Source organism: Echeneis naucrates, chromosome 1 (assembly GCF_900963305.1).
Source record: "Echeneis naucrates chromosome 1, fEcheNa1.1, whole genome shotgun sequence".
Taxonomy (NCBI): domain Eukaryota; kingdom Metazoa; phylum Chordata; class Actinopteri; order Carangiformes; family Echeneidae; genus Echeneis; species Echeneis naucrates.
Window position 1 is genome coordinate 1,263,828 of NC_042511.1, and position 23,339 is coordinate 1,287,166.

At 44.1% G+C, this 23,339-nt stretch overlaps 2 protein-coding genes across 9 annotated transcripts; both read left to right on the top strand.

Moving 5' to 3' along the window:
* The first annotated feature begins 548 nt into the window (after positions 1–548).
* abcc10 (ATP-binding cassette, sub-family C (CFTR/MRP), member 10) lies at positions 549–13,611 on the top strand. Its single transcript, XM_029516355.1, has 22 exons — positions 549–849; positions 1,149–1,361; positions 1,861–3,229; positions 3,313–3,540; positions 3,876–4,032; positions 4,138–4,301; positions 4,463–4,542; positions 4,643–4,814; positions 5,063–5,161; positions 5,699–5,888; positions 6,402–6,479; positions 6,840–7,028; positions 7,268–7,406; positions 7,869–8,061; positions 8,451–8,794; positions 8,915–9,084; positions 9,164–9,324; positions 9,616–9,869; positions 10,051–10,196; positions 10,583–10,680; positions 11,468–11,580; positions 11,658–13,611. Exons 2-22 carry the CDS (start codon positions 1,174–1,176, stop codon positions 11,800–11,802), a joined length of 4,677 nt encoding a protein of 1,558 aa, XP_029372215.1. The 5' UTR covers positions 549–849; positions 1,149–1,173; the 3' UTR covers positions 11,803–13,611.
* Positions 13,612–14,021: 410 nt separating this feature from the next.
* Positions 14,022–23,239, top strand: LOC115051312 (neuroblast differentiation-associated protein AHNAK). Of its 8 annotated transcripts, none has more exons than XM_029514996.1 (6): positions 14,022–14,125; positions 15,608–15,664; positions 15,750–15,870; positions 16,182–16,366; positions 16,549–20,515; positions 21,134–23,239. In XM_029514996.1, exons 2-6 carry the CDS (start codon positions 15,662–15,664, stop codon positions 22,744–22,746), a joined length of 5,889 nt encoding a protein of 1,962 aa, XP_029370856.1. In that variant the 5' UTR covers positions 14,022–14,125; positions 15,608–15,661; the 3' UTR covers positions 22,747–23,239. The 8 variants fall into 8 exon arrangements, with proteins under 8 accessions (XP_029370856.1, XP_029370781.1, XP_029370714.1 ...); XM_029514921.1 differs by having other exon boundaries at positions 16,549–19,978; positions 20,516–23,239; XM_029514854.1 differs by having other exon boundaries at positions 16,549–19,240; positions 19,361–23,239.
* The last annotated feature ends 100 nt before the right edge of the window (positions 23,240–23,339 follow it).

Genomic DNA, 23,339 nt, shown 5'->3' on the forward strand with positions numbered 1-23,339 from the left:
TTGTGTTTTTAACATGCTAATGTCATGCACTGTTTAAAATCCCAGGTTCCACAATTTGTGAATTTAATCTTAAGTGTAATTAAACATAATGCAATTTTCCAAATTAAGACATTTCTATTGCTTGGTTTCTGTGATGGAAATGCTTCTCCCTCTCCAAGGCGTTCTGTCAAATTATGTTCCTGTGTGCATCAGGAGAACTCAGAGAACCAGCAATTCATTTTATAACTTGTGTAAAGGTGCTAAAACATAAAGTTTGCTCCTTTTTTACCGTCACCCGCTCAATAAAGAAGTCATTTTTGCTTCTTTTATTATTTCTGATTCTCATTTTTCCATCATATATAAAGAGAAAAGATTTGTTTTTCACACAATTAAGAATTATTAAGGAAAAATGTGAACGAGAAAATGAATCTCCAACAGAATAATATAAGGATATGCTGTACTTTATATATTTGTCCTGTCTTGATACCAATTATTAATATTAATTATCATTTTGAGGTTTTATTTTGAAACGTTACATGCACACGTCATCAGGAGTCGACAGCAGTGAGTCCTGTCAGCTGGAATCGTCCATAGTTAGATGTTTTTGTATTTTTTAAATTAATCTTTGACACAACTTGAGTTTGGTGTTTGTTTGTTTTTTTAGTTGTCTTTTCCCTTTTAGCTCCAGGATGTTTGAGTTAAAATGGCGGCTCCGGTGAAACAAGCCGAACAGTTTGACATTCTGTTAGCTAAGCTAGTCAGCTAGCCTCGTTTGTTTACGTTTGTGTTGGCAGCTGATTCAGGCTGGAAAACATTTAGCATCTGAGTTCAGCAGCTTCTTCCTCTCTCCTGCTGCTGGACTGATTAAAGGTCAGTACCGAATCAGCAGGCTGGAAATTTAACTAACTAGTTAATCAATGAACCAACTGACACCAAGCCCTTTTTCTGTTTAAAACATAAAATTGCTAATATACAATCGATGCTGTGATGTGTGCCAATGTGTGGATGATAAAGTGATATTGTACCTCATCTTTAAGAATAAGAAACCAAAGAATCTGACCAAGAATATTTGAATTTGAGTTAAGTTTCCAGTCTAGTGTTTCTGTGTCCCTCCTGATGTGCCTTTATTTCTTTTTCTGGGGAATTAATGATGTTTTTTTCCTGTTCAGACTTTTTCTGCAATGAAGCAGTGAAATGAGAGGCGGGATGAGTGACTTCGGCCCAGCAGAGCTGCTCACCGGCCTCTGTCACACAGACGAGGAGAATCCTTTCCCTCTGTGGCAGAATGGACACATCGGTGCCTGTTTCAATCAGCTCGTCCTCGGAGCTCTGCCTCATGCTGGGATGGCGATTTTCAGCGCCTGCTACCTCAGCATGGCAAGGTATGTCTCACCTGAAAGCATGAGGTGGAGTTCACTCTGATTTATTCATGTGTCACAAAGGAATACATGAAATTCAGCTTGTTTAGAGTTGGTTCAATTAGTCACAGCTTCATTCAAGTGTCTATTTTATTTGCTGGTTCTAAGCACCTGGAGCCACTGGGTGTATAAAGGGAAACGGATATAGACAGAATTAAAAGATAAGAAAAATAAATCATTGTTAAATGTGACGGTATTTTTTCCCAACATGTGCTGTAAAGGGCCGTGATTAGAGGGAAAAGGATTATTTAGCTCCTGATAAAGTAAAAGAAACTAGTTTCACTTATTGGTGGCCAAGTGCTGATATGTTAAGGAATTTAAGATGAAGAAGCTCAAATGTTAATGCCTGAAAATGATGAAAATGCAACTTCTGATACAACAGCAAACTGGATTTTATTGTTGAGGTAAAGATTTTAAAGTGAGATCTGTGTCTACCTTGAATAATCAGATCTCTGCTCCTCAGATGCAGCCTTCTTCAGACGTCTCCTCCCTGTGGATGGACGCTCAGGCTGGTGTCCGCTCTGCTCGCTGTGCTGCTCTTTACTGCAGATGTCATCCTGGTGAGCATCCTCCAGCAGGACGACATGTACCTGGATCTTCTCTCTGACTGCTGTGCCATCTTGGCCTGGCTGGTCCACTTCAGTGCCATAATAGTGCTCCAAAAAACTGCTTTCAGGAGAACCAGAGGACCCCCACTGCTGTTTCTGCTGGTCCTTCTGTCAGCACCAAACCTTGTCATCACCTTGATGGTTTACTGTGAGACTGAAGGATATTTAAACCTCACAGAACCTCTTAAACTGGCACGATTTGTCCTTGCCTCAGCACGGACGCTCCCTGTTCTGGTTTACCTCCTGGCATTTGTGTTTCCCTGCATAAGTGATGCTGGCTATGCCTTACATGTAAACATGGTGGACGGATCCCCGCTCATCCAGGAGAGCATTCAGCAAGATACAGGTGAGATTGTGGCCGAAGACTCAAGCGGCTGTATCTCTCGACTCTTCTACTTGTGGTTGACGCCTCTCCTCAGACGTGGGCAGCGAGGGGAGCTGGAAAGACCTGCTGATGTCTGCCATCTTCCTCGGAAGCTTCGGACTCAGGTGGTTTGTCGATACTTCCACCAGTGCTGGGAAGCCTGTAGACGGGGGAGAGCAGCCAGCAGGCAGGATGAGTGGCCCAGGCCGGTCAGCAGACACCTCCTGAACGGCACCTGGAATTCACACAGTCTGCAGGAACCGCTGGAGCTGGAAGGGGATGTGGGGCTGCTGAGGGTGCTGCACAAAGCCTTCAGCCTGCGGTATTACATGCTGGGCGTGCTGAAGGTGGTGGTCAACATGCTGAGCTTCACAGGCCCCCTGCTCCTCAGCAGTCTGGTTAACTTTATGGAGGAAGAAGGGGCCCCGGTTAGCATCGGTGCCTGGTGCGCACTGGGTCTGTTTGTCACTACCCTTCTTTCCTCTGTTCTCAGAAACATATTTGTCTTTGAGGTGTCCAAAGTGGCGCTGTCAGCACGCGCCGCTCTGGTGTCGGCCATTTACAGCAAAGCCCTGCGGGTTAGCGGCAGCAGCCTGACCGGCTTCACACTGGGAGAGGTGGTGAACCTAATGAGCACGGACACCGACCGCGTGGGCAACTTCTTCAGCAGCTTCCATGAGCTCTGGAGTCTCCCCTTCAGGTTTTCCATCACCCTGTACCTGCTGTATCTGCAAGTGGGCGTGGCTTTCCTCAGTGGGCTGGGCGTGGCGCTGCTGCTGGTGCCCTTCAATAAGTTCCTCGCCTCCCGTATCCTTAGCAACAACAAAGACATGCTCAGGCACAAGGACAGCCGTGTTAAGGTGAGAATGTTGATCTGAGATTGATGGGATTGTTTGGCTTCATGTTCACCACATGAATAATGCAACATGTTTTTTATACTCAGCTCATGACAGAGATCCTCTTTGGCATTCGTGTCATCAAGTTCTACAACTGGGAACCTCATTTCACCCAGAAGGTCGCCGAGCGTCGTAAACAAGAACTGTCTCACCTCAAGGCCATCAAATACCTGGATGCCATGTGTGTGTACACTTGGGCCGCGCTGCCTGTGGTCATCTCCATCCTCACCTTCGTCACATATGTGATGCTGGGAAACCAGCTGACAGCAGCCAAGGTGGGTGCTGATGCATGCTGGGAAATCTTGAGTGTGTGTTCATACAGCAACAGACGTATTATAAAGTCACCCTACAGACAGAACGGTGGGGGTGTCGTTATTCTCCAAATCCATGTTTTGGCTCATCACGTTCTCGGGGTTCATCACAGGCTGGATGTCTCATACTGTAGACATCCGTGTAGTCTTTGAGTATAAATCAGGTTGAGATTCTGTGTTGATGCTCTAAAAGGAAGTGCTCAGTCCAGAGAAACACTTTTTAGAATTCCTTTTATTGGTGTGAAATGACCTTATGTGTTGTGTTTGGTGGGAATAAAACTCTGTGTCTCCACCTGTAGGTCTTCACCACGCTGGCTCTGGTGGGAATGCTGATCATACCACTCAACTGCTTCCCGTGGGTCCTAAACGGCATCCTGGAGGCCAAAGTGTCTCTGGAGCGGATCCAGCGCTTCTTCAAACTGACCAACCAGGACCTGCAGGCGTACTACGCGCTGGGTAAACTGCTGCTTTTGTAGTTTGTGTGTTGTCTTAGTCTCTGCTCACTAACCAGAAAGTATTAAAAGTCTGGCTGCATCATGCTGAGACAACACGTGTCCACAGTCTCTCCTGAAGACAGTCAGACGTCGGTGTTGTTGAGCCAGGGGACATTTTCCTGGCAGAGTCCTGGCGCTCCTGACCCGAGCAAAGAGGGAGAAGCTGAAACTGAAACTGAGACTACTAAAGGGTCTCTGATGCTGCACAGCCTCAACCTTCACATAACTAAGGTTGAAAACATCCTTTTTTATCTACGTCCTATTTGATTTTCTAACTATTTTGGTTCATCAAACATTCATTCCAAATGTTCTCCAATAAAGAAGCTAAGTCCCGCTTTGGAAATTGAAATGTGTTTGTCATGATTTCTTTGGCATTTTCCTGCGTGCTTCAGGGCTCTCTGGTCGTTGTGGTTGGGAAGGCCGGCTGTGGAAAGAGTTCCTTACTGGCTGCTCTCACAGGAGAACTCAACAGGTACAAACATGATTGTTTTGTTTTAAATCCATATTTCATGTTGTGACTGTACATCTGATTGGAGTTCCTGCTTGTTGTTATGTTCCTCCTCTTCCTGCAGGCTGAGTGGAGTAGTTTATGTGGCAGACAGAGAGGCCGGCTTTGGCCTGGCCGCTCAGGAGCCGTGGATCCAGCATGCATCGGTACGAGCAAACATCCTGTTTGGCAAAGACTACGACCCCCACTTCTACCAGGCGGTGATCGAGGCCTGCGCTCTCTCAGATGACCTCAATGTACGATATTCACCTTCTCTTATTAATCACCTACAGAATCTCTGCGGGGGTTATTTCGTATGGTGGGTGATTGACAGGGAAACATATTTACATTGTGCCTATTTGAAAAGAAATCTATGGCTTTCTTCCACCAGTCAGCATGATGCCAGTGAGCCTTTCAGCTATAAACCACAGAAGAAGTGCTCTGCAGTGAGTCTATATGACTATTTGACTTTTGAAAATAAAATTGTGTTCCAATATTTCCGCAGGTTTTGCCAAACGGTGACAAAACAGAAGTGGGAGAGAACGGAGTGACTCTGAGTGGAGGACAGAAGGCTCGGCTGGCGCTCGCCAGAGCTGTTTACATGGTCAGTTCTCAGCACCAGCCGACTATCTGCCCCAAGCTCAGACAGCTTCAGTCTGCAAAGAAACCAGCAGTTTCTAAAAACGCGATCATGCTAGTGACTCGTGTTGGAAGTTATTGCAGAAAGGCACATGTTAGCTTGGTTGGATTTAGGTTCAGTGGACTGTCTCGTCTCAGGGACGTCACAGGTTTGAATTCCTGCAGCTGTCAAAGAAGAAGCTGTTCACAAACTACTGACCTAATTACAAAAAGTAGAATACTGAATATCCCTCATAACTTATAACAATCACAGTGAAGGAAAAACTAGAATCATCTCCTTTTGGTTGTTTCCTTCACCAAAAATGATGTGATCCATTGATGATATATTGAACTACAAATATGATCACAATCTCCACATCTGTGTTCATTATGCTGTCACAGTGAAACTGACCTTTCACCTTTGAGTATAAAATGTCATAGCTTCATTTTATTCTTAGAAACATTGGAAGTTCCCTCAAAGCATTCCTGAGACATCACATGAATCCATCTTTTCCTTTCCCAGGACAAAGACATCTACCTCCTGGATGATCCGCTGGCAGCCGTCGACACAGACGTGGCTGAACACCTGATGCAGAAATGCATCATGGAACTTCTCAGGGGAAAGACCAGGATCCTGTGCACACACCGTATAGAGTTTGTGGACAAAGCTGACCTGATGGTCCTCATGGACAACGGAACAATAATTAAGACCGGTATGACATAACGTAACGTTATTCAATAACTCACTGCTGTGTATATTTTATTTGCTGCAGGCGGAATAAAAAAAAAAAAAACTTGCTAAATTACTTTCTGCAGTGTCAGTTAAGATGTATTTTATGTTAAAACTAATTTGCAGGAAATAGTTTAATTTAAAAGCCGTTAAGAACAATAGTTATTGTGCTGATTCCAAAACATTAATGCAAAAATTGCAATCAAATCCATCAGAAACATGACATGAAAATTCAGCAGCACTGATACAAAAGCAGGAAATCTGTTGGAGGGTGTCATGGCACAAAACAGGAATTGTTTATAGTTTGCAAATAATAACTTTATTTCGGTTTTTCTGATTGTTTAGTTTCAGCGTGTCTGTTTATTAAAGGACCTGTGGGAAAGGAAACAAGTGGAAACATGTGAAGTGGGGTGATGGGAAACGTGCCCATATTCTACTCAGATAATTAAGTTCCATGTTTTCATCCAAGCTGCGCCGTCATGTTTCTGTTGAACAGGTTCACCAGCCGAAATCCTTCCTTTGGTTGAGGCAGTGCCAAAAAAACGGAAGAATGACCACAACGCTAAAGAGAAAGGTGACGTTCAACTTCCTGTCTTCCTGACAACTAACAGATAAAAACTGTGCTAACAAAGCTTTTGTTCTTCAGTGCTTCGATTTGAGACTCTAAAGTTAAAAGCTGATGATGTTTTTATTCATTTTTAATACATGCTATTTGCAGACTAGAACTCATTGCTGCCCAGATGATTAACTCTAACCATTTTCCCCTGTTTCTTATCATCTGGACTTAATGTAGAATCTTAAATAATAATAACTTTTTACATGGAAGCACTTTTGAAATTCACTGTACAGCTCATTCTATTCCATTTAATTCTTATTCTACACAGCGTATTCTTTTTATCCAGCTGCTGTCGCTGCTCTTCTTGGTTTGAGACAGATGGGGGTGAGCAGGATGAGGACGCACTGGGCTTCCCACCTGATCTGTGTGTGGATGACGATGCTGACCCGTTGGGGGCGGAGCAGAAGCAGGTGGGCGGGCTGGCGTGGAGAGTTTATCAGACGTACTGGGTCGCTGTGGGCGGCGTGCTGGCGTCTTCTGTCCTCATGTCTCTGCTCCTCATGCAAGGTTGGGACGCAGCAAACATCAGCAGATTGTTCTGGTCTTCAGGACTGCAGCTAAAATATTATTTTATTTATTTACACAACAGATGAAACTCAAAGGACAGAAAGAAACAAACAGTATAAAGTGGATTAAAAAACTGATCTCCACTCAAAACTTGATTTAGGAGATTCCTCTTTTGCATCTACATTATATTTCACAGAGAAACTGCTGCTGTGTGTTTTCCTTTTTTTTGTGTGGTTCAGCCTCCAAGAACATTTCTGATTGGTGGTTATCTCACTGGATCTCTGAGCTGAAGAACAACGGCTCAACCACATCGAACGCTTCCTTCACAGGCTCCTTCGGCTCCTCTCACCTGCTGCTTTTCTCACCTGGAGGTTTAATGTATGTCCACATGCTCACAACCATTTTTCTTTTTTATTTAACGGGAATAAATTGGCTTTTGTGCAAGATTCAAAGATGACAACACAAATGAGCAGCAAGTTTCTCCACACAGTAACATTTATATATATATGTTTCTATAATGTTTGTTATATATTTGGATGTACCTTTTGTTCATAATTTATAAAACAGCTAAGTCATAGTTATAAGTACATATTGTAGTCCTAAGACGTACAACATGTTATCAGGTGTGCTTTCCAAAGATGGTTCCAGAAGGATGTAGCTTGCTTATGTACCTTTTATAATATAACTCTAAAAAATATAACACATAATTGATCATCATCTGAGTTTATGAACCAAATAAATTCACTGTTAATAAAATTCCTGTGATTTATCAACAGAAACAAGCTTTATCTTTCTGAACTGTGAAATATATCTGAAACCTTTTTAATCAAACTCTTCCAGGTCCCCTCTTCACTCTCTGCAAACGTCCCCTTCGAGCAACATGAGCTCTGATGTCAAGTTTTACCTGATGGTGTACAGCTCCATCGCTGCTGCCAACACCGTCTTCACCGCCCTCCGAGCCTTCCTCTTTGCCTACGGAGCCATCTGCGCTGCCACAGCGATCCACAACAGACTTCTGGATCGCATCCTCAAGGTGAGTCATCTGCACTCTGAGGCGATAGGAATCAGGCTGGTGACTCCAGACGAGCTGATGAAGACCAGGCTGAGCTCAAACTGCTCAGTGCCGTTACAATACGACACAGCAGCTTTAAAGCCAAAGCAATCGATGTTAATGTCAAAGGTGAGCTGCATTCTGGCCACCTGGGGGCAGCAGAAACAGGACAATTCATTCCATGATAATGGTGACATAAAGCAGGTGTAAATTCATTGAAAGTCTCAAAGAGCTCAGAGCCTGTCAGTCAGGACTTCCTCAACTTTGTGATGTCACAACGAAGCAGCTGCTGCTCTTCCAGATAAAAATGAGTTCATCACTAATATTGATGATGTTCTACTGTGATTGTTGAATAATGTTTGCCCCCCCAGGCCACAGTGAGTTTCTTCGACACCACCCCTCTGGGCCGGATCCTGAACCGTTTCTCCTCGGACCTGTACAGCGTGGACGACAGCCTGCCCTTCATCCTGAACATCCTCCTGGCCAACATCTTCGGCCTGCTGGGCATGCTGGTGGTGATGAGCTACGGGCTGCCCTGGGTCCTGCTGCCCCTGCTGCCCCTGGCTCTGCTCTACCACCGCACCCAGCACTTCTACCGTCACACCTCCCGGGAGCTGAAGCGCCTGTACAGCCTCACCCTGTCACCCATCTACTCGCACTTCTCTGAGACGCTGACGGGGCTGGGGACCATCCGGGCCAGCGGCAGCTCTATCAGGTGAGAGAACCTTATGCTCCTCTTGTTGCTGGTGCCAGTTTCCATCTTCAAATCTGACATCATGCTCACAAAGTCACGTCCGCTTTTACGATGTTTCCACTCGTCTTTCTGTTCTTCTAGATTTGAGGAGGAGAGTGCGAAACGTCTGGAGCAGAACCAGCGCTGCCTGTTCCTCAGCAACGCTGCCATGCAGTGGCTGGACATCCGCCTTCAGCTGATTGGAGTAGCCGTGGTGACGGGCCTCGCGGTGATCGCAGTCGTCCAGCACCAGTTTCGTTCTGTGGATCCAGGTTAGACCGCATCTGAGCTCTCTGTCACTGCAGCAGTAGATGAAACGTCCAACCCCATATCATGGGTCGTCCCACTCAGGTCTGGTGGGTCTGTCCCTGTCCTACGCTCTGTCCATCACAACGCTGTTGTCCGGACTCATATTCAGCTTCACTCAGACGGAGATGCAGCTGGTGAGCGTGGAGCGGACTGAGGAGTACTCCACCGGCCTGCCCACCGAGCCACAGCACCAGAATGCACAGGTCAGACCGAGCTTCATCTCTTCTGGCATAAAATCCCTTTAAAAGTTCAGCTGAAGAAAAGATCAACGTTGTTCTTAGATGTAGAAACACGAGACTTTGTTGATCACACAAATCAGCTGACGCCTTTTTGAAAATTTGTAACTGAAATACAGAACTCTGTGAGCTGGCTAACTAATAAATTAAAATAAGGTAAATAAAATGCAAAATATTAGTTTTGTTCAATTATGTTATGTTATTTGCTTTCCTTAGATGTTTTTATCAAATATGTAATGATGCCTGTTTCATCATCAGCTGCCCGCCTCCTGGCCTGAACGGGGCCTTTTGGAGTTTCGTGGTGCGGTCTTGGCATACAGGGATGGTCTTCCTAACGCCCTGGACGGGGTCAGCCTGGTGGTGCGACCCGGGGAGAAGGTGGGCATCGTGGGACGAACGGGTTCTGGCAAGTCCACCCTGTTCCTGGCCCTGTTCCGCATGGTGGAGCTGAACCAGGGCCAGATCCTGCTGGACGGGCTGGATATCAGCACGGTGGGGCTGGGCCAGCTGAGGTAGGCCGGAGGTGCAGATCATCATCAGGAAGTGTTTGTCACGCAGGAACATAATAAATACATGTTGAATCTTACAAATGATATAAAAAGAATGAATAAAATCTGCTACACACGTTCATCATGAACTTATTGATTTTCGATGAAGGTGATCGACAGTTTGTGTGCGTGGCGCCCTCTGCAGGTCCAGGTTGGCCATCATCCCTCAGGACCCCTTCCTGTTCAGCGGGACCATCAGGGAGAATCTGGACCCGTGTGGGTGTCAGTCAGACCAGCAGCTGCTGGACGTCCTGGATCAGTGTCACCTCAGCTCCGTGGTCAGCAGGATGGGTGAGACACAGCCGGGGGTGGGGCACAACAAGCTGATGCAGTGAATTAAAGATATTCAGAAGAGGCAGGGTGTGTCTGTTAGACGAGGAAACGCCTGTGTTCAGAGACTCAGCTGGTTCAGACCGCGACACGTGACTCACAACTCAATGTTCCTTCAGCGCTGAAAGGACAGCGTGTCTTCATTTACACCTTTGTCCTCTCCTGTCCTGTCCTCTGTCTCTGTATATCTGTACCCCCAGCGGGACAGTGATGGAGGGGGGCAGAGACAAAGTCTTGCATTCTTCAGTCTCTTGTTAAGATGAACGAAAACATGATTGCAGCTGGTTTTGTTCCACGGTTTCATTGTGTGTTTGTGTTTGGTTTCTGTGTGTGTCTGTGTGCGTCAGGTGGTCTGGATGCTGAGGCTGGAGAGAGAGGGAAGTTCTTCTCGGTGGGACAGAGGCAGCTGCTGTGTCTGGCCCGGGCTTTCCTGACCCGGTCCAAGGTGAGTCGGATCTGGAACCAGGATCCTCCCGCAGTGATTTAATCTTCTCTTCTGTGGTTAATGGCTCGGACAGCGGGCTCATCCAGCTCCGGTCCAAAACACAATTCAGTGAGGCTCCTTCTGACTCTGTTACCGACTCACAATATTGTGATCCTGAAAATCCTGATGCCAAAGACAGTCACATGAAGCAGCAGCAGAAAAAGGAGACGTGTTTATATTCACACTGACCTTCTTCCACTCTAGTTAAAACGGCAATAAAGTTCATTTTACCTTCCATAAAATCAGTTGAAGTGTTAAAAGCTGAATCTGTCCCCATGCAGAGTGTAAATAGTTCGAGCAGCCACACCTTTAACCACACCGTGTTTATGCTTGTGTGTTTGGCGGCACGGTGGAACAGTGGTTGGCACTGCTGGTTGAACAGGCCTGAGGTCTTTTCTGAGGCGGTCAAACCGGCAGAAAGCATGTTTGGGGGATCTGAGCTGGTCTGGACTCTGCCTGAGCGTGAGAGCCCTCTTCGATGTCGGATGGATCTTTTTCTTCACATGTTTGTACCACAGAGGCTAAAATCACATTTCTGCACGTTTCAGTGAACAAACGAAGAATTAAAACTTCAGTTTCAGTTGTGGCTTCATACATTTGTTACACAGAAATCCTTCCAGCTGATGTTCACTCCTGTAGTTTCTTTTCTATTTTCACTCTTAGTGACGAATTAGCTCAGCGGTTAATCTGGTCTGTGTCCATCTCCGATTGTCGGTTATTGTCTCTGCTCTGGTTTCCCATCATGCAGGTGTTGTGTATCGACGAGGCCACGGCCAGCGTGGATCAGAAGACGGACAAACTGCTGCAACAGACCATCAGAGAGGAGTTTCGGGAGCAGACCGTCCTCACCATCGCACACAGGTGAGACATCTTCAGGGTCACATGAAGCTCAGTGAAACTCCAACAACAGACAGACACGGCTGCTTTTGTGTCTCCAGGATCAACACCATCATGGACTGCGACCGCGTGCTGGTGATGTGCGGCGGGAAGGTGGCAGAGTTCGACACCCCGACTGCTCTCCTCCAAAGTGACAGCTCCATCTTCCACCGGCTGGTTGGTGGGGGGGCGACTGAAAGACACTGAGTTAGGGGGGTCCTTATGTTTTTATACTTGATGCTGTTAAAGCTGCTTCCTCCGTCAGCTCATTTACAGAACACAGTTTAAAGTTGCTCATATTTGACTTTTAGTTTCTTTTTATTTTAATGATGAAACAATGCTGCTATCTACAGAAATAGAAAGTTGTACAATCTTAATTCCACAATAATTATTTATTTCAACTCAGAAGGTCTGAGGTATCCAAAAAGCCATCGGTGAGGAGTTTGTCACTTTCCTGTTCCTGCGAGGCAGCAGCTCAGTTTTCGTGTGAGGTGGAAGATATTTTTCCTTTGTTAAAATGTTCCTGATTAGTTACTCTTCGTGTTTTATCTATTAAGATCACGTTCATGAATTATTTTCACAGCACAAAGCTGAAAGCAGGTCTGACACACAAGTCCCCAAAAAACTTTTGTCAACTTTTAAAAGGAACAAAAGGACCAATGGTCAGGGAACATTTTAGAAATAACTAAAAAGGAGGAAATCTAAATTCCTTCCTTCTCTCTCCTGATTCGATGGTACCATTTGTAGCCCCACCCCCTAACTCCAACCCTCCTTCCTGGTCTGTTTCCTTCTAAATGGAGCATCATTTAAAAAATGAACATCATGTTGTATTGCAGACTGAGACCATAAACTCATCAGGAAAACTGAGGAGGGGGAGGGACATTTTCCCATAGACTTCAACACTATCTCAGTGGAGTTGTCCCCTGATGGTGTTTAGATAGAATTTAACAGGTGTGAGGCTCTTCTGCTTTGGCCTCATGTTTCAGACCCAGTTCAGGTTTTATAAGCAGAAAAACATTGTTCAGGTTTGGACGTGGATTCTGGACTGACTTTAAGGAAGTGATGTAGTTCTACACGTGGAAAAGATCCTCATCATCACCTGGAGCAGGTGGACGTCGGAGACCTGATCTGTTAAAGCTACCTCTGATCACCGGGATCGAACAGCCATGAAGATAATCAGGTTGTTTGCCATAGAAACGACGACGTCCGGCCTCAGCGGTGTTCCTCAGGGGAGCCGCTTTGGTCTCCTGGTTTTTATTTATACACCTGTTTCTCTTTCCTGAGCGTGATGCTACTCTCTGTTGCTATGGTGACGGTGTCCGTTTGTGTGTCTGTCTAAATGCATCAGTTATCCTTTCCTGCAGTCAAAATCAGATTCATTTTTTAACTCAGAGAAAATGAAGACAGCCAAACGAGATGATTGAGAACAGTTTAAATCTTTTGAACACTGTGATCATCTCAGATGAACCAACCTGCATGATACTGAAAAGCCTTTTAGTTTTTGCTTAATTTGAGACCTTTACTTGAACAGGAAGCTGTTAATTTTCTGTTTTTATACCTTTTTATCTCCCTGTTTTGTTTTTTTGCTTTTTTGACATATTTCAGGGACCTGCAGAATGCAAACTAGAGCTGCAGAGGACATTTATTTACATTATGAATCAGTTTTTCTGTTGGTCACATCATTGAGAGCAGAGCGAGTCGGGATCAAATGTCTTTTTGTGTCGGATCAACAAAACAACAACAAACTGTCACCTTTAAAATCCTTAAAAATGACTCATTCTATTAATTGTTGCTGCTTAAATGTAAACTCTGAATTAAATAACCTAAAGTCAAATGTTGATTGAAAGGAGGAAGAGATTTTTTCTGGTGTGGCACAGTTGTTATGCTGAATAACTCTAATGTGAAGGTCACGTGTTTGATATATTTGAAGCATTCACATGTTGTTGGATTTAATTGTTTGTTTGTTTTTTTGTTCTTGACAACAAAGTCCACAAGAGAAATAAAACCATGATGGTAAAAACCAACATTCTTGCCACTCCTCAGTTGTCCTTATGTAAGAGGTGCACCTTTGCAGGTTGGATTATGTAACAGCGTCTCTTCCCTTCAGGTTCACAGTCCGGTCCCAGTCCGTGTCTCATAATCGGTGAGTCACAGTGAACGCCTGCCGCTCCCTTTGGCTCCCATTCCGACTCTTCTCATGTTTGTGTTTGTGTTTTTGGCTTCAGATCTGCTGCTGGTTCTCTGAGTTCTCAGACACAGAGCGAGCTGATCTGATGACCTCAGAGTCAAAGGCGGCTGTGTTGTGTTCACTGACGTGTGTGTTTGTATGAACATGAGCTGCAGGCATGTGGTAGTCAAGGTGTGTTAGCATGAGGGCGTGTGGTGTGAATGTTGCTGACAGTTGAAGGGGCGGGACGTCGGAGGCCGAACCTGTCCGTCGGCTTCGGGGCAGGTAGTCAAACGGCGCCGGAGCTTCTCTGCTCAGTCACAAACGTCAGCAGGACGGATGTTGGACCTGATGGAGCTTCAGGTCAGTCTCATTCAGAACTTCTCTCTCAGCAGCCTTTCTGTGGAGTCACTCGTGACCTTTGCTCCTCATTGTTCACTTTTGTACCGCAGCTCATTCTGCTCTGTGGAGGCCTGTGTTCTGATTTTAAACAGCTCCTCCTGACTGCAGTTTCCTTCTTAGAGCTGCAGCAGCTGTAACGGAAATGTTCACTGTAACCTTCTCAGCAGTAAATCAGCTCCTTCCTTTGCTCAGGTGCCTTTTTCTATCAACGAACAAATGCAGAGGAAAGATCTTTAATATTAAATCATTTATGATTATATTTTCATAATATTCTCATGTGAGCTGAAATTGTTTCTTAAATACTTGATCACATTTTTATATATTTCTTTTTTTTCTTTTTGTACTTTGATTCAATACTTTGACCTAAAATGATGAATGTTGTTGACTGAGTTCAGCTCGCAGGTTTTGGTCTGCCTGTGATGAACTGGTGACCAGCTGGGACGAAATAACGGATGCGTGCATTTTGATTTAGAGATAATTACTACAGGGATTGACTGTTTATCAGTTGCTGTAATATTTTAATTCAAAATATTATCACAGATTTTTTAATTATTTTATTTTGATATTAAAACTATATCTCAGTATTTAGGGACATTTGAATAACTCAATAAAATAATAGTTCTGTTTTTCCTTTTTAATATTTTCAGGTGCAGATTGGAATTTAAATACACAAAAGCATCTATTTCATTTTGATATCACATTGATTTAATTACTACAATTACTTCTTATTATTAGAATAGAGGAGAAATTCTGTGTTTTATATTATTTAAATTCTGACTGCGTTAAATTCAAACATGGAACATCAGCCCGTTTCTGTTCTGGTGGAGTCCGGCCCAGCCCGTTTTTCTGGAGTTCAGCCACAAGGATTTCTGTGTTGAAAGTGAAGGGCGCGGTTTCTGTGACTTTGCAAGCTCACAAAAATGAAAACACCCAACAGGAGAACTCTCGATAAACCTGTTCAGGGTTTTCCTGCATAATGAGGCCATAGCAGGAATACCTGAGAGGGTCAGCTGCAGCCAGACTGACACGCACTTTCAGATTCAGTAGTTTGAGCGTTCATTTAAAAACAAAAACACAAACATGAATTTATTTTCCTCTCATTCAGGAGCCTGAACAGACTCCTGAAACACCGAGCGGAGGTGTGAACAAAGAACAGATAAATAAACAAATTCATTAACAGTCGGAGTTTTAGTTTTAGGTTGTGTGTCGATTTCACTGTCCAGTTTTTGGTTGGAAACACATTTGCTGAGATTCTTTGGATGAGTTGACTGGTTTTCGGTGGTGTCAGGGGTCAGAGGTCGTTTCCACTGTGACATCATAATGTTACATTAAAACCGCTGTGATAATGTAGCTCAGGAAGGGGAGACTGGCCATGTTTGTTTATGTCGCTGATGTTCCCGTCACGGCCGACTCTGCCAGCTGAACATTTTGTTTCGTCCGCAGGTTTAGCCAAAGGGGGAGTGCCAATGCTGCGCTGACCAGAAACACAAAAGGATCATGGTACTTCCTTTAAGTTCTGTTTCAGTCCCACGTTTCTTTTTTAGTCTTTCACTTTGACTCAGTTCTCCTGTTTGTTTTCCTGCAGCTGCCTCACCGCAGAGGGAGGAGCCTCTCTGAGGCCTTGACCCTGGAACAATCAGACGAGGGGGGGGTGGTCATTTCCAGCATCAACAGCAACGCCTCGACCAGTCAGGGTCTGAGGGAGGGTAGGACGCTGTATTACTTCATCTGGCTTTGTTGGCAGTTAACGCTGAATTTTGTCTTCATCTCCGGCCTTTAAGAAGAATGACAAAGAACAGCTTTAAATGAAGTCCAGTGGTGGATTTGTTTAATATGTTTAATATTTCTGCCTCTTCATTCATGTGAATGAATGTACAGATTAATTCAATATTCAGTTTGGTGCTAAAAGTTGGTGTTTATTGTCATAGTTCTGTTTTGGATGTTTACGTTGCAGCTGAATGTTTTCTCTTGAGCTTGCGTCACCGTTTCATTCAGACTTTTGATTTTTCATTTTCAGGGGATGAAATTTTGGGGGCAACAATCAATTTTAATGACCTGTCAAAAGAGGAAGTGCTGAAAGTTCTGAAGTTAATGGAACCATTTGATGACAAAGTCCAGGTCCTGACCAGGAGCAACCTCAGCAGGAGCAAACTGAGCAGGAGCCTCGACAACCTGGACCAATATGCCAAGACTCCAGAGACAGTAAGTCTTTTTACAGACTGAACGGCGCTCAGGAAGCTGCTGCGTAACAACACCACCCACAGCTGTGGGAACATCCTGATTTCAGTGCAGGTTCTATCCACACTGAAGTTCCTGATTGATTTATCTGTAATTTATCAGTTTTCAATGTGAAACTGTTTTATGTTGCTCTCTCAATTCCACAGATGCTGATGGATTCCTACAACAAACTCTACAAAGCCAAAATCAAGAAGTTCATCAGGGGTGACCCGCTTAATGTTGAAGAAGGCCATCAGAACAGTGATCTGACTGACGGAGGCTCATCAAAGGTCACCCTGAAACAGGATCCCGGTTTGCCTCGCCTCGGAGTTGACTTTGGATGCTTGAAAACGAAAAGTCTGAGCACAGACTTTGATGCCAGGTTAGCAGAAGACGCCAATCTGAATCTTCCTTCTTTTGACACTGGTGTTCCTAAAGTGGGCATTGAAGGGACAAACAAAGAATTCACAATGCCAAAGTTCAAAATCCCTCACCTGGGCCTCTCTGGTCCTTCTTTTAAAGGCCCAGATTATGATATCAGTACAGATGTAGGTCACCCACGTGTCCCTTCGGATCAGCTCGATCTGAAGTACTCGCCCAATCTGAGGCTGTCTGGGAGATCTCCTGACTTCGACCTCGATGTGCCGGGTGGTAACGTATCACAGCTGGATCTAAATGGACCAGACATTGACGTCCCCTCAGGTGAAGTCAATGTTCCATTCAGGAAACCAAAGATTGATCTGAAACGTCCAGATTTAGATGTGGACGCTCCAGCTGGTGAACTTACTATGCCCAAATTTGGGTCTCTAGGCAGACTTGAAGCTGACGTTAAAACACCTGACCTGAGTCTCAAAGCACTGGAGGTGACAGGTGGGATTGGTGAACCTGCTGTAAGTTTGCCCAAAGCTGACCTAAAGCGACCAAACTTATCAGTTGACATCCCCTCAGCTGACATTAAAGGTCGGGCTGGAAAATACAAGGCTCCTAAATTTAAAATGCCCAGATTTGATTTACCAAACAGTAAAGTTCCAGACTTTGAGGGGCCTGATGTAAACTTGACCGGGACATTACCAAAAGGACCAAACATGGACTTTAATGCAGACCTGAACACACCAGATTTGAATCTCAAAGGTCCAAACATGGACCTTAAAGCTCCAAAGGTAGATGTCAACACTCCAGATGTCAACATTGCATCACCCAAAACAAAACTGAAGATGCCCAAATTGAAAACCCCTAAATTCAACCTCCCAAGTCTGAAAACACCAGACCTTGATGGAGACTTTGATGGTCCAGATTTTGATGTCAGTGCACCCAGCCTCAAATTAAAAGGGCCAAAAGCAGATGTAGGAATGCCGGACGTTGATGTAGCTGCTCCATCTGGAAAATTCAAGATGCCAAACTTGAATCTGCCTGATTTTGGGGTATCTGGACCAAAACTAGACGGTCCCAACCTGAACCTTGGATCACCAGACTTTGATATGTCAGGCCCCAATCTAAGTGGAGGAATAAATGCACCAGACATCAACTTACCCAAGGTTGACCTGAAAAGCCCCAAACTGGACCTCAACACCCCAAAGGTCAACTTGGATATGCCATCTGGTAAACTGAAGATGCCGAATTTCAAAGGTCCAAAGATTAAGGGTGGAATTGAATCCCCTGATTTGGACTTACCAAACATGGACCTTAATGCTCCAAAGGTCAACTTGGATATGCCATCTGGTAAACTGAAGATGCCAGAGCTTCATGCTCCAGACTGGGATGTTAAAGCTCCTTCAGGAAAAGTGAAATGGCCAAAGTTTAATCTTTCAGGCACATCACCAAAAGGACCAAACATGGACTTTAATGCAGACCTGAACGCACCAGATTTGAATCTCAAAGGTCCAAACATGGACCTCAGTGCTCCAAAGGTAGATGTCAACACTCCAGATGTCAACATTGGATCACCCAAAACAAAACTGAAGATGCCCAAATTGAAAATGCCTAAATTCAGCCTCCCAAGTCTGAAAACACCAGACCTTGATGGAGACTTTGATGGCCCAGACTTTGATGTGAATGCACCTGATTTCAAACTCAAAGGTCCTAAAGCCGACCTAGATGTTGATGTAGCTGCTCCATCTGGAAAATTCAAGATGCCAAACTTGAATCTGCCTGATTTTGGGGTATCTGGACCAAAACTAGACGGTCCCAACCTGAACCTCGGATCACCAGACTTTGATATGTCAGGCCCCAATCTAAGTGGAGGAATAAATGCACCAGACATCAACTTACCCAAGGTTGACCTGAAAAGCCCCAAACTGGACCTCAACGCCCCAAAGGTCAACTTGGATATGCCATCTGGTAAACTGAAGATGCCAAATTTCAAAGGTCCAAAGATTAAGGGTGGAATTGAATCCCCTGATTTGGACTTACCAAACATGGACCTTAACGCTCCAAAGTTAGATGTCAACACTCCAAATGTCAACATTGGATCACCAAAAACAAAACTGAAGATGCCCAAATTCAACCTCCCAAGTCTAAAAAAAACAGACCTTGGAGGAGACTTTGATGGTCCAGATTTTGATGTCAATGCACCCAGCCTCAAACTAAAAGGGCCAAAAGCAGATATAGGAATGCCGGATGTTGATGTAGCTGCTCCATCTGGAAAGTTCAAGATGCCAAACTTGAATCTGCCTGATTTTGGGGTATCTGGTCCAAAAATAGACGGTCCCAACCTGAACCTTGGATCACCAGACTTAGATATGTCAGGTCCCAATCTAAGTGGAGGAATAAATGCACCAGACATCAACTTACCCAAGGTTGACCTGAAAAGCCCCAAACTGGACCTCAACGCCCCAAAGGTCAACTTGGATATGCCATCTGGTAAACTGAAGATGCCGAATTTCAAAGGTCCAAAGATTAAGGGTGGAATTGAATCCCCTGATTTGGACTTACCAAACATGGACCTTAATGCTCCAAAGGTCAACTTGGATATGCCATCTGGTAAACTGAAGATGCCAGAGCTTCATGCTCCAGACTGGGATGTTAAAGCTCCTTCAGGAAAAGTGAAATGGCCAAAGTTTAATCTTTCAGGCACATCACCAAAAGGACCAAACATGGACTTTAATGCAGACCTGAACGCACCAGATTTGAATCTCAAAGGTCCAAACATGGACCTCAGTGCTCCAAAGGTAGATGTCAACACTCCAGATGTCAACATTGGATCACCCAAAACAAAACTGAAGATGCCCAAATTGAAAATGCCTAAATTCAACCTCCCAAGTCTGAAAACACCAGACCTTGATGGAGACTTTGATGGCCCAGACTTTGATGTGAATGCACCTGATTTCAAACTCAAAAGTCCTAAAGCCGACCTAGATGTTGATGTAGCTGCTCCATCTGGAAAGTTCAAGATGCCAAACTTGAATCTGCCTGATTTTGGGGTATCTGGACCAAAACTAGACGGTCCCAACCTGAACCTTGGATCACCAGACTTTGATATGTCAGGCCCCAATCTAAGTGGAGGAATAAATGCACCAGACATCAACTTACCCAAGGTTGACCTGAAAAGCCCCAAACTGGACCTCAACGCCCCAAAGGTCAACTTGGATATGCCATCTGGTAAACTGAAGATGCCAAATTTCAAAGGACCAAAGATTAAGGGTGGAATTGACTCCCCTGATTTGGACTTACCAAACATGGACCTTAACGCTCCAAAGTTAGATGTCAACACTCCAAATGTCAACATTGGATCACCAAAAACAAAACTGAAGATGCCCAAATTTAAAATGCCTAAATTTAGCCTCCCAAGTCTAAAAAAACCAGACCTTGGAGGAGACTTTGATGGTCCAGATTTTGATGTCAATGCACCCAGCCTCAAACTAAAAGGGCCAAAAGCAGATATAGGAATGCCGGATGTTGATGTAGCTGCTCCATCTGGAAAATTCAAGATGCCAAACTTGAATCTGCCTGATTTGGGAGTATCTGGACCAAAACTAGACGGTCCCAACCTGAACCTTGGATCACCAGACTTAGATGTCTCAGGCCCCAATCTAAGTGGAGGAATAAATGCACCAGACATCAACTTACCCAAGGTTGACCTGAAAAGCCCCAAACTGGACCTCAACGCCCCAAAGGTCAACTTGGATATGCCATCTGGTAAACTGAAGATGCCAGAGCTTCATGCTCCAGACTGGGATGTTAAAGCTCCTTCAGGAAAAGTGAAATGGCCAAAGTTTAATCTTTCAGGCACATCACCAAAAGGACCAAACATGGACTTTAATGCAGACCTGAACGCACCAGATTTGAATCTCAAAGGTCCAAACATGGACCTCAGTGCTCCAAAGGTAGATGTCAACACTCCAGATGTCAACATTGGATCACCCAAAACAAAACTGAAGATGCCCAAATTGAAAATGCCTAAATTCAACCTCCCAAGTCTGAAAACACCAGACCTTGATGGAGACTTTGATGGCCCAGACTTTGATGTGAATGCACCTGATTTCAAACTCAAAGGTCCTAAAGCCGACCTAGATGTTGATGTAGCTGCTCCATCTGGAAAATTCAAGATGCCAAACTTGAATCTGCCTGATTTGGGAGTGTCTGGACCAAAACTAGACGGTCCCAACCTGAACCTCGGATCACCAGACTTTGATATGTCAGGCCCCAATCTAAGTGGAGAAATAAATGCACCAGACATCAACTTACCCAAGGTTGACCTGAAAAGCCCCAAACTGGACCTCAACGCCCCAAAGGTCAACTTGGATATGCCATCTGGTAAACTGAAGATGCCGAATTTCAAAGGTCCAAAGATTAAGGGTGGAATTGAATCCCCTGATTTGGACTTACCAAACATGGACCTTAAAGGTCCAAAGTTAGATGTCAACACTCCAAATGTCAACATTGGATCACCAAAAACAAAACTGAAGATGCCCAAATTGAAAATGCCTAAAGTTAGTTTATCAGGCCCAAAAGGACCCGAGTTTAATGGGAATTTGAATGGAGCAGATTTAGGTATGAACCCACCCAACCTCAACCTCAAAGGGTCCAAACCTGCATTTGAAATGCCAGATGTTGACTTTGGTGGTCCATCTGGAAAGATTAAAAAGCCACATTTGAAAATGCCCGATGTGGGTTTTTCTGCTCCAACGTTTGACGGCCCAAACTTTGACCTGAATGCACCAGATTTTCATGCTAAGTTACCAAAAGGACCAGAAATAAAAACTCCAAAGATGAAAGGACTGAGTGGCCCTGATTTGGACTTGCCAAATATGGATCTTAAAGTTCCAAAAATAGATATGGACACTCCAGATGTCAACATTGGTTTGCCTGATGCAACGCTTAAAAAGCCAAAAATCAAGGTGCCAAAAGGTCCCAATGTTGATCTGAATGGAGACCTGAATATTCCAAATGTAAACATCAGTGGTCCAAAAGCTCGCATTGGACAGCCAGACATGGATTTTACTGTCCCTGATGTAAAAGGAGGGATAAGAAATCCAGACTTTGACATTCCCTTTGGGAGCATCCAGGGTCCACAGACGGATCTCCATCTGGCAGACAGAAAATTAAAAGTCCCATCTTTCAAGGTGCCTCCGTTGGAAAGCCCAGATCTGAGGGGGGCTGGGCCTGATATTGACTTTGGAGGAAAAATCAGAGGTCCTAGGGTCAGTGCTCCAAACATGGACTTCAACATGCCCAATGTGGCAATGCGCAATCCACAACTTCATCTCCGATCTGCAGATCTTAACCTTGACAATCCTTCACTAAGTCACAGAGGACCATCATATAAGAACCGCAAATCAGATATGACAGGTATGAACATGAGGATGCCTGTCCTGGACGTGGATGAAGACATCCGATTCAGTCATGGAAATGGAAAGTCCCTGAGGAGCGGAGTCAGGTCCAGCTTCCCAGGGATGGATGCTGATTTTGGCCACCACTTCGATTTCAACCGTTCTGATCTCAACATTGATGATTTCACAGGAAAGAATCACATACTCAGAGCCAGAGGTTCAAAACCGGACTTCCAGGCATCACATAACTACGGACACATGATCTCCCAAGCAGGTGTAAATATCGACATGATGGACTCCAGACATTCCAGAAAAGCTCCAGCTGGTGAGATCTATTCAAGACACCACAGAACACTGCAGCCTGCAGCTGACCACCGTTTGCCACAATTCTCCCTCGATCCCAGGATAAGGGTACCGAACAGTTCTGATGAGTTCTATGTCACTTCTTTTCCCAGTCAAATACAAAGTCAGAGGATGCCAAATCGCAAATATAACACACTGGGGGGGCTGGATTTTAATCCAAGAAACATAGAGCTTGAAGTTCCATATGAAAAAGAGGTGAAAGGGAGGACGATCTTCCTCTCAAACCTTCTGTAGCCTTTAACTGTGATTTATGATTTTAACGAACTGCGTTTGCTTCTGTACATAAAACCACTTTGAGCTTTTGTAATCATGTAATCATGTAAATTACATCGCGACAATGCAACATTTTTGCACTTATTTCATACATAAATTCAAAATGTTTCATATTTTGTAACGATGATATGATACATCATTTAAAAAGTATTTGTATTAAAGTGTAACCTCAAAGGCTCTAAGATCTTCATTTTCTTTATTTCTGACTGATGTTGAAACTCAGAAAGACTTTTGTACATTTTTAAGGACACATCTAAAATTCTGTTTATTTTTCTATTATTTTGTGTTAATATTCATCAAGTGTGTATATAGTTGAGTTTATTAAAGCATTAAAAGCACTTTTTTGGTTTTGTTATTGTGAAACAATAACATTGTGATTTAATAGCATAATGTATATATCATCGATATAAACTCTGCTCATGACGCACATAAATAAATTTGTTGCTTTGGGGAAGTGTGAGTATTTTTTTTTTATTTCACATTTACATTTATTTAAATTTAGAAGTTTGTGTAGTTTTATTTTTGAAAATAAAATTTGCGATAAAATCCAAATT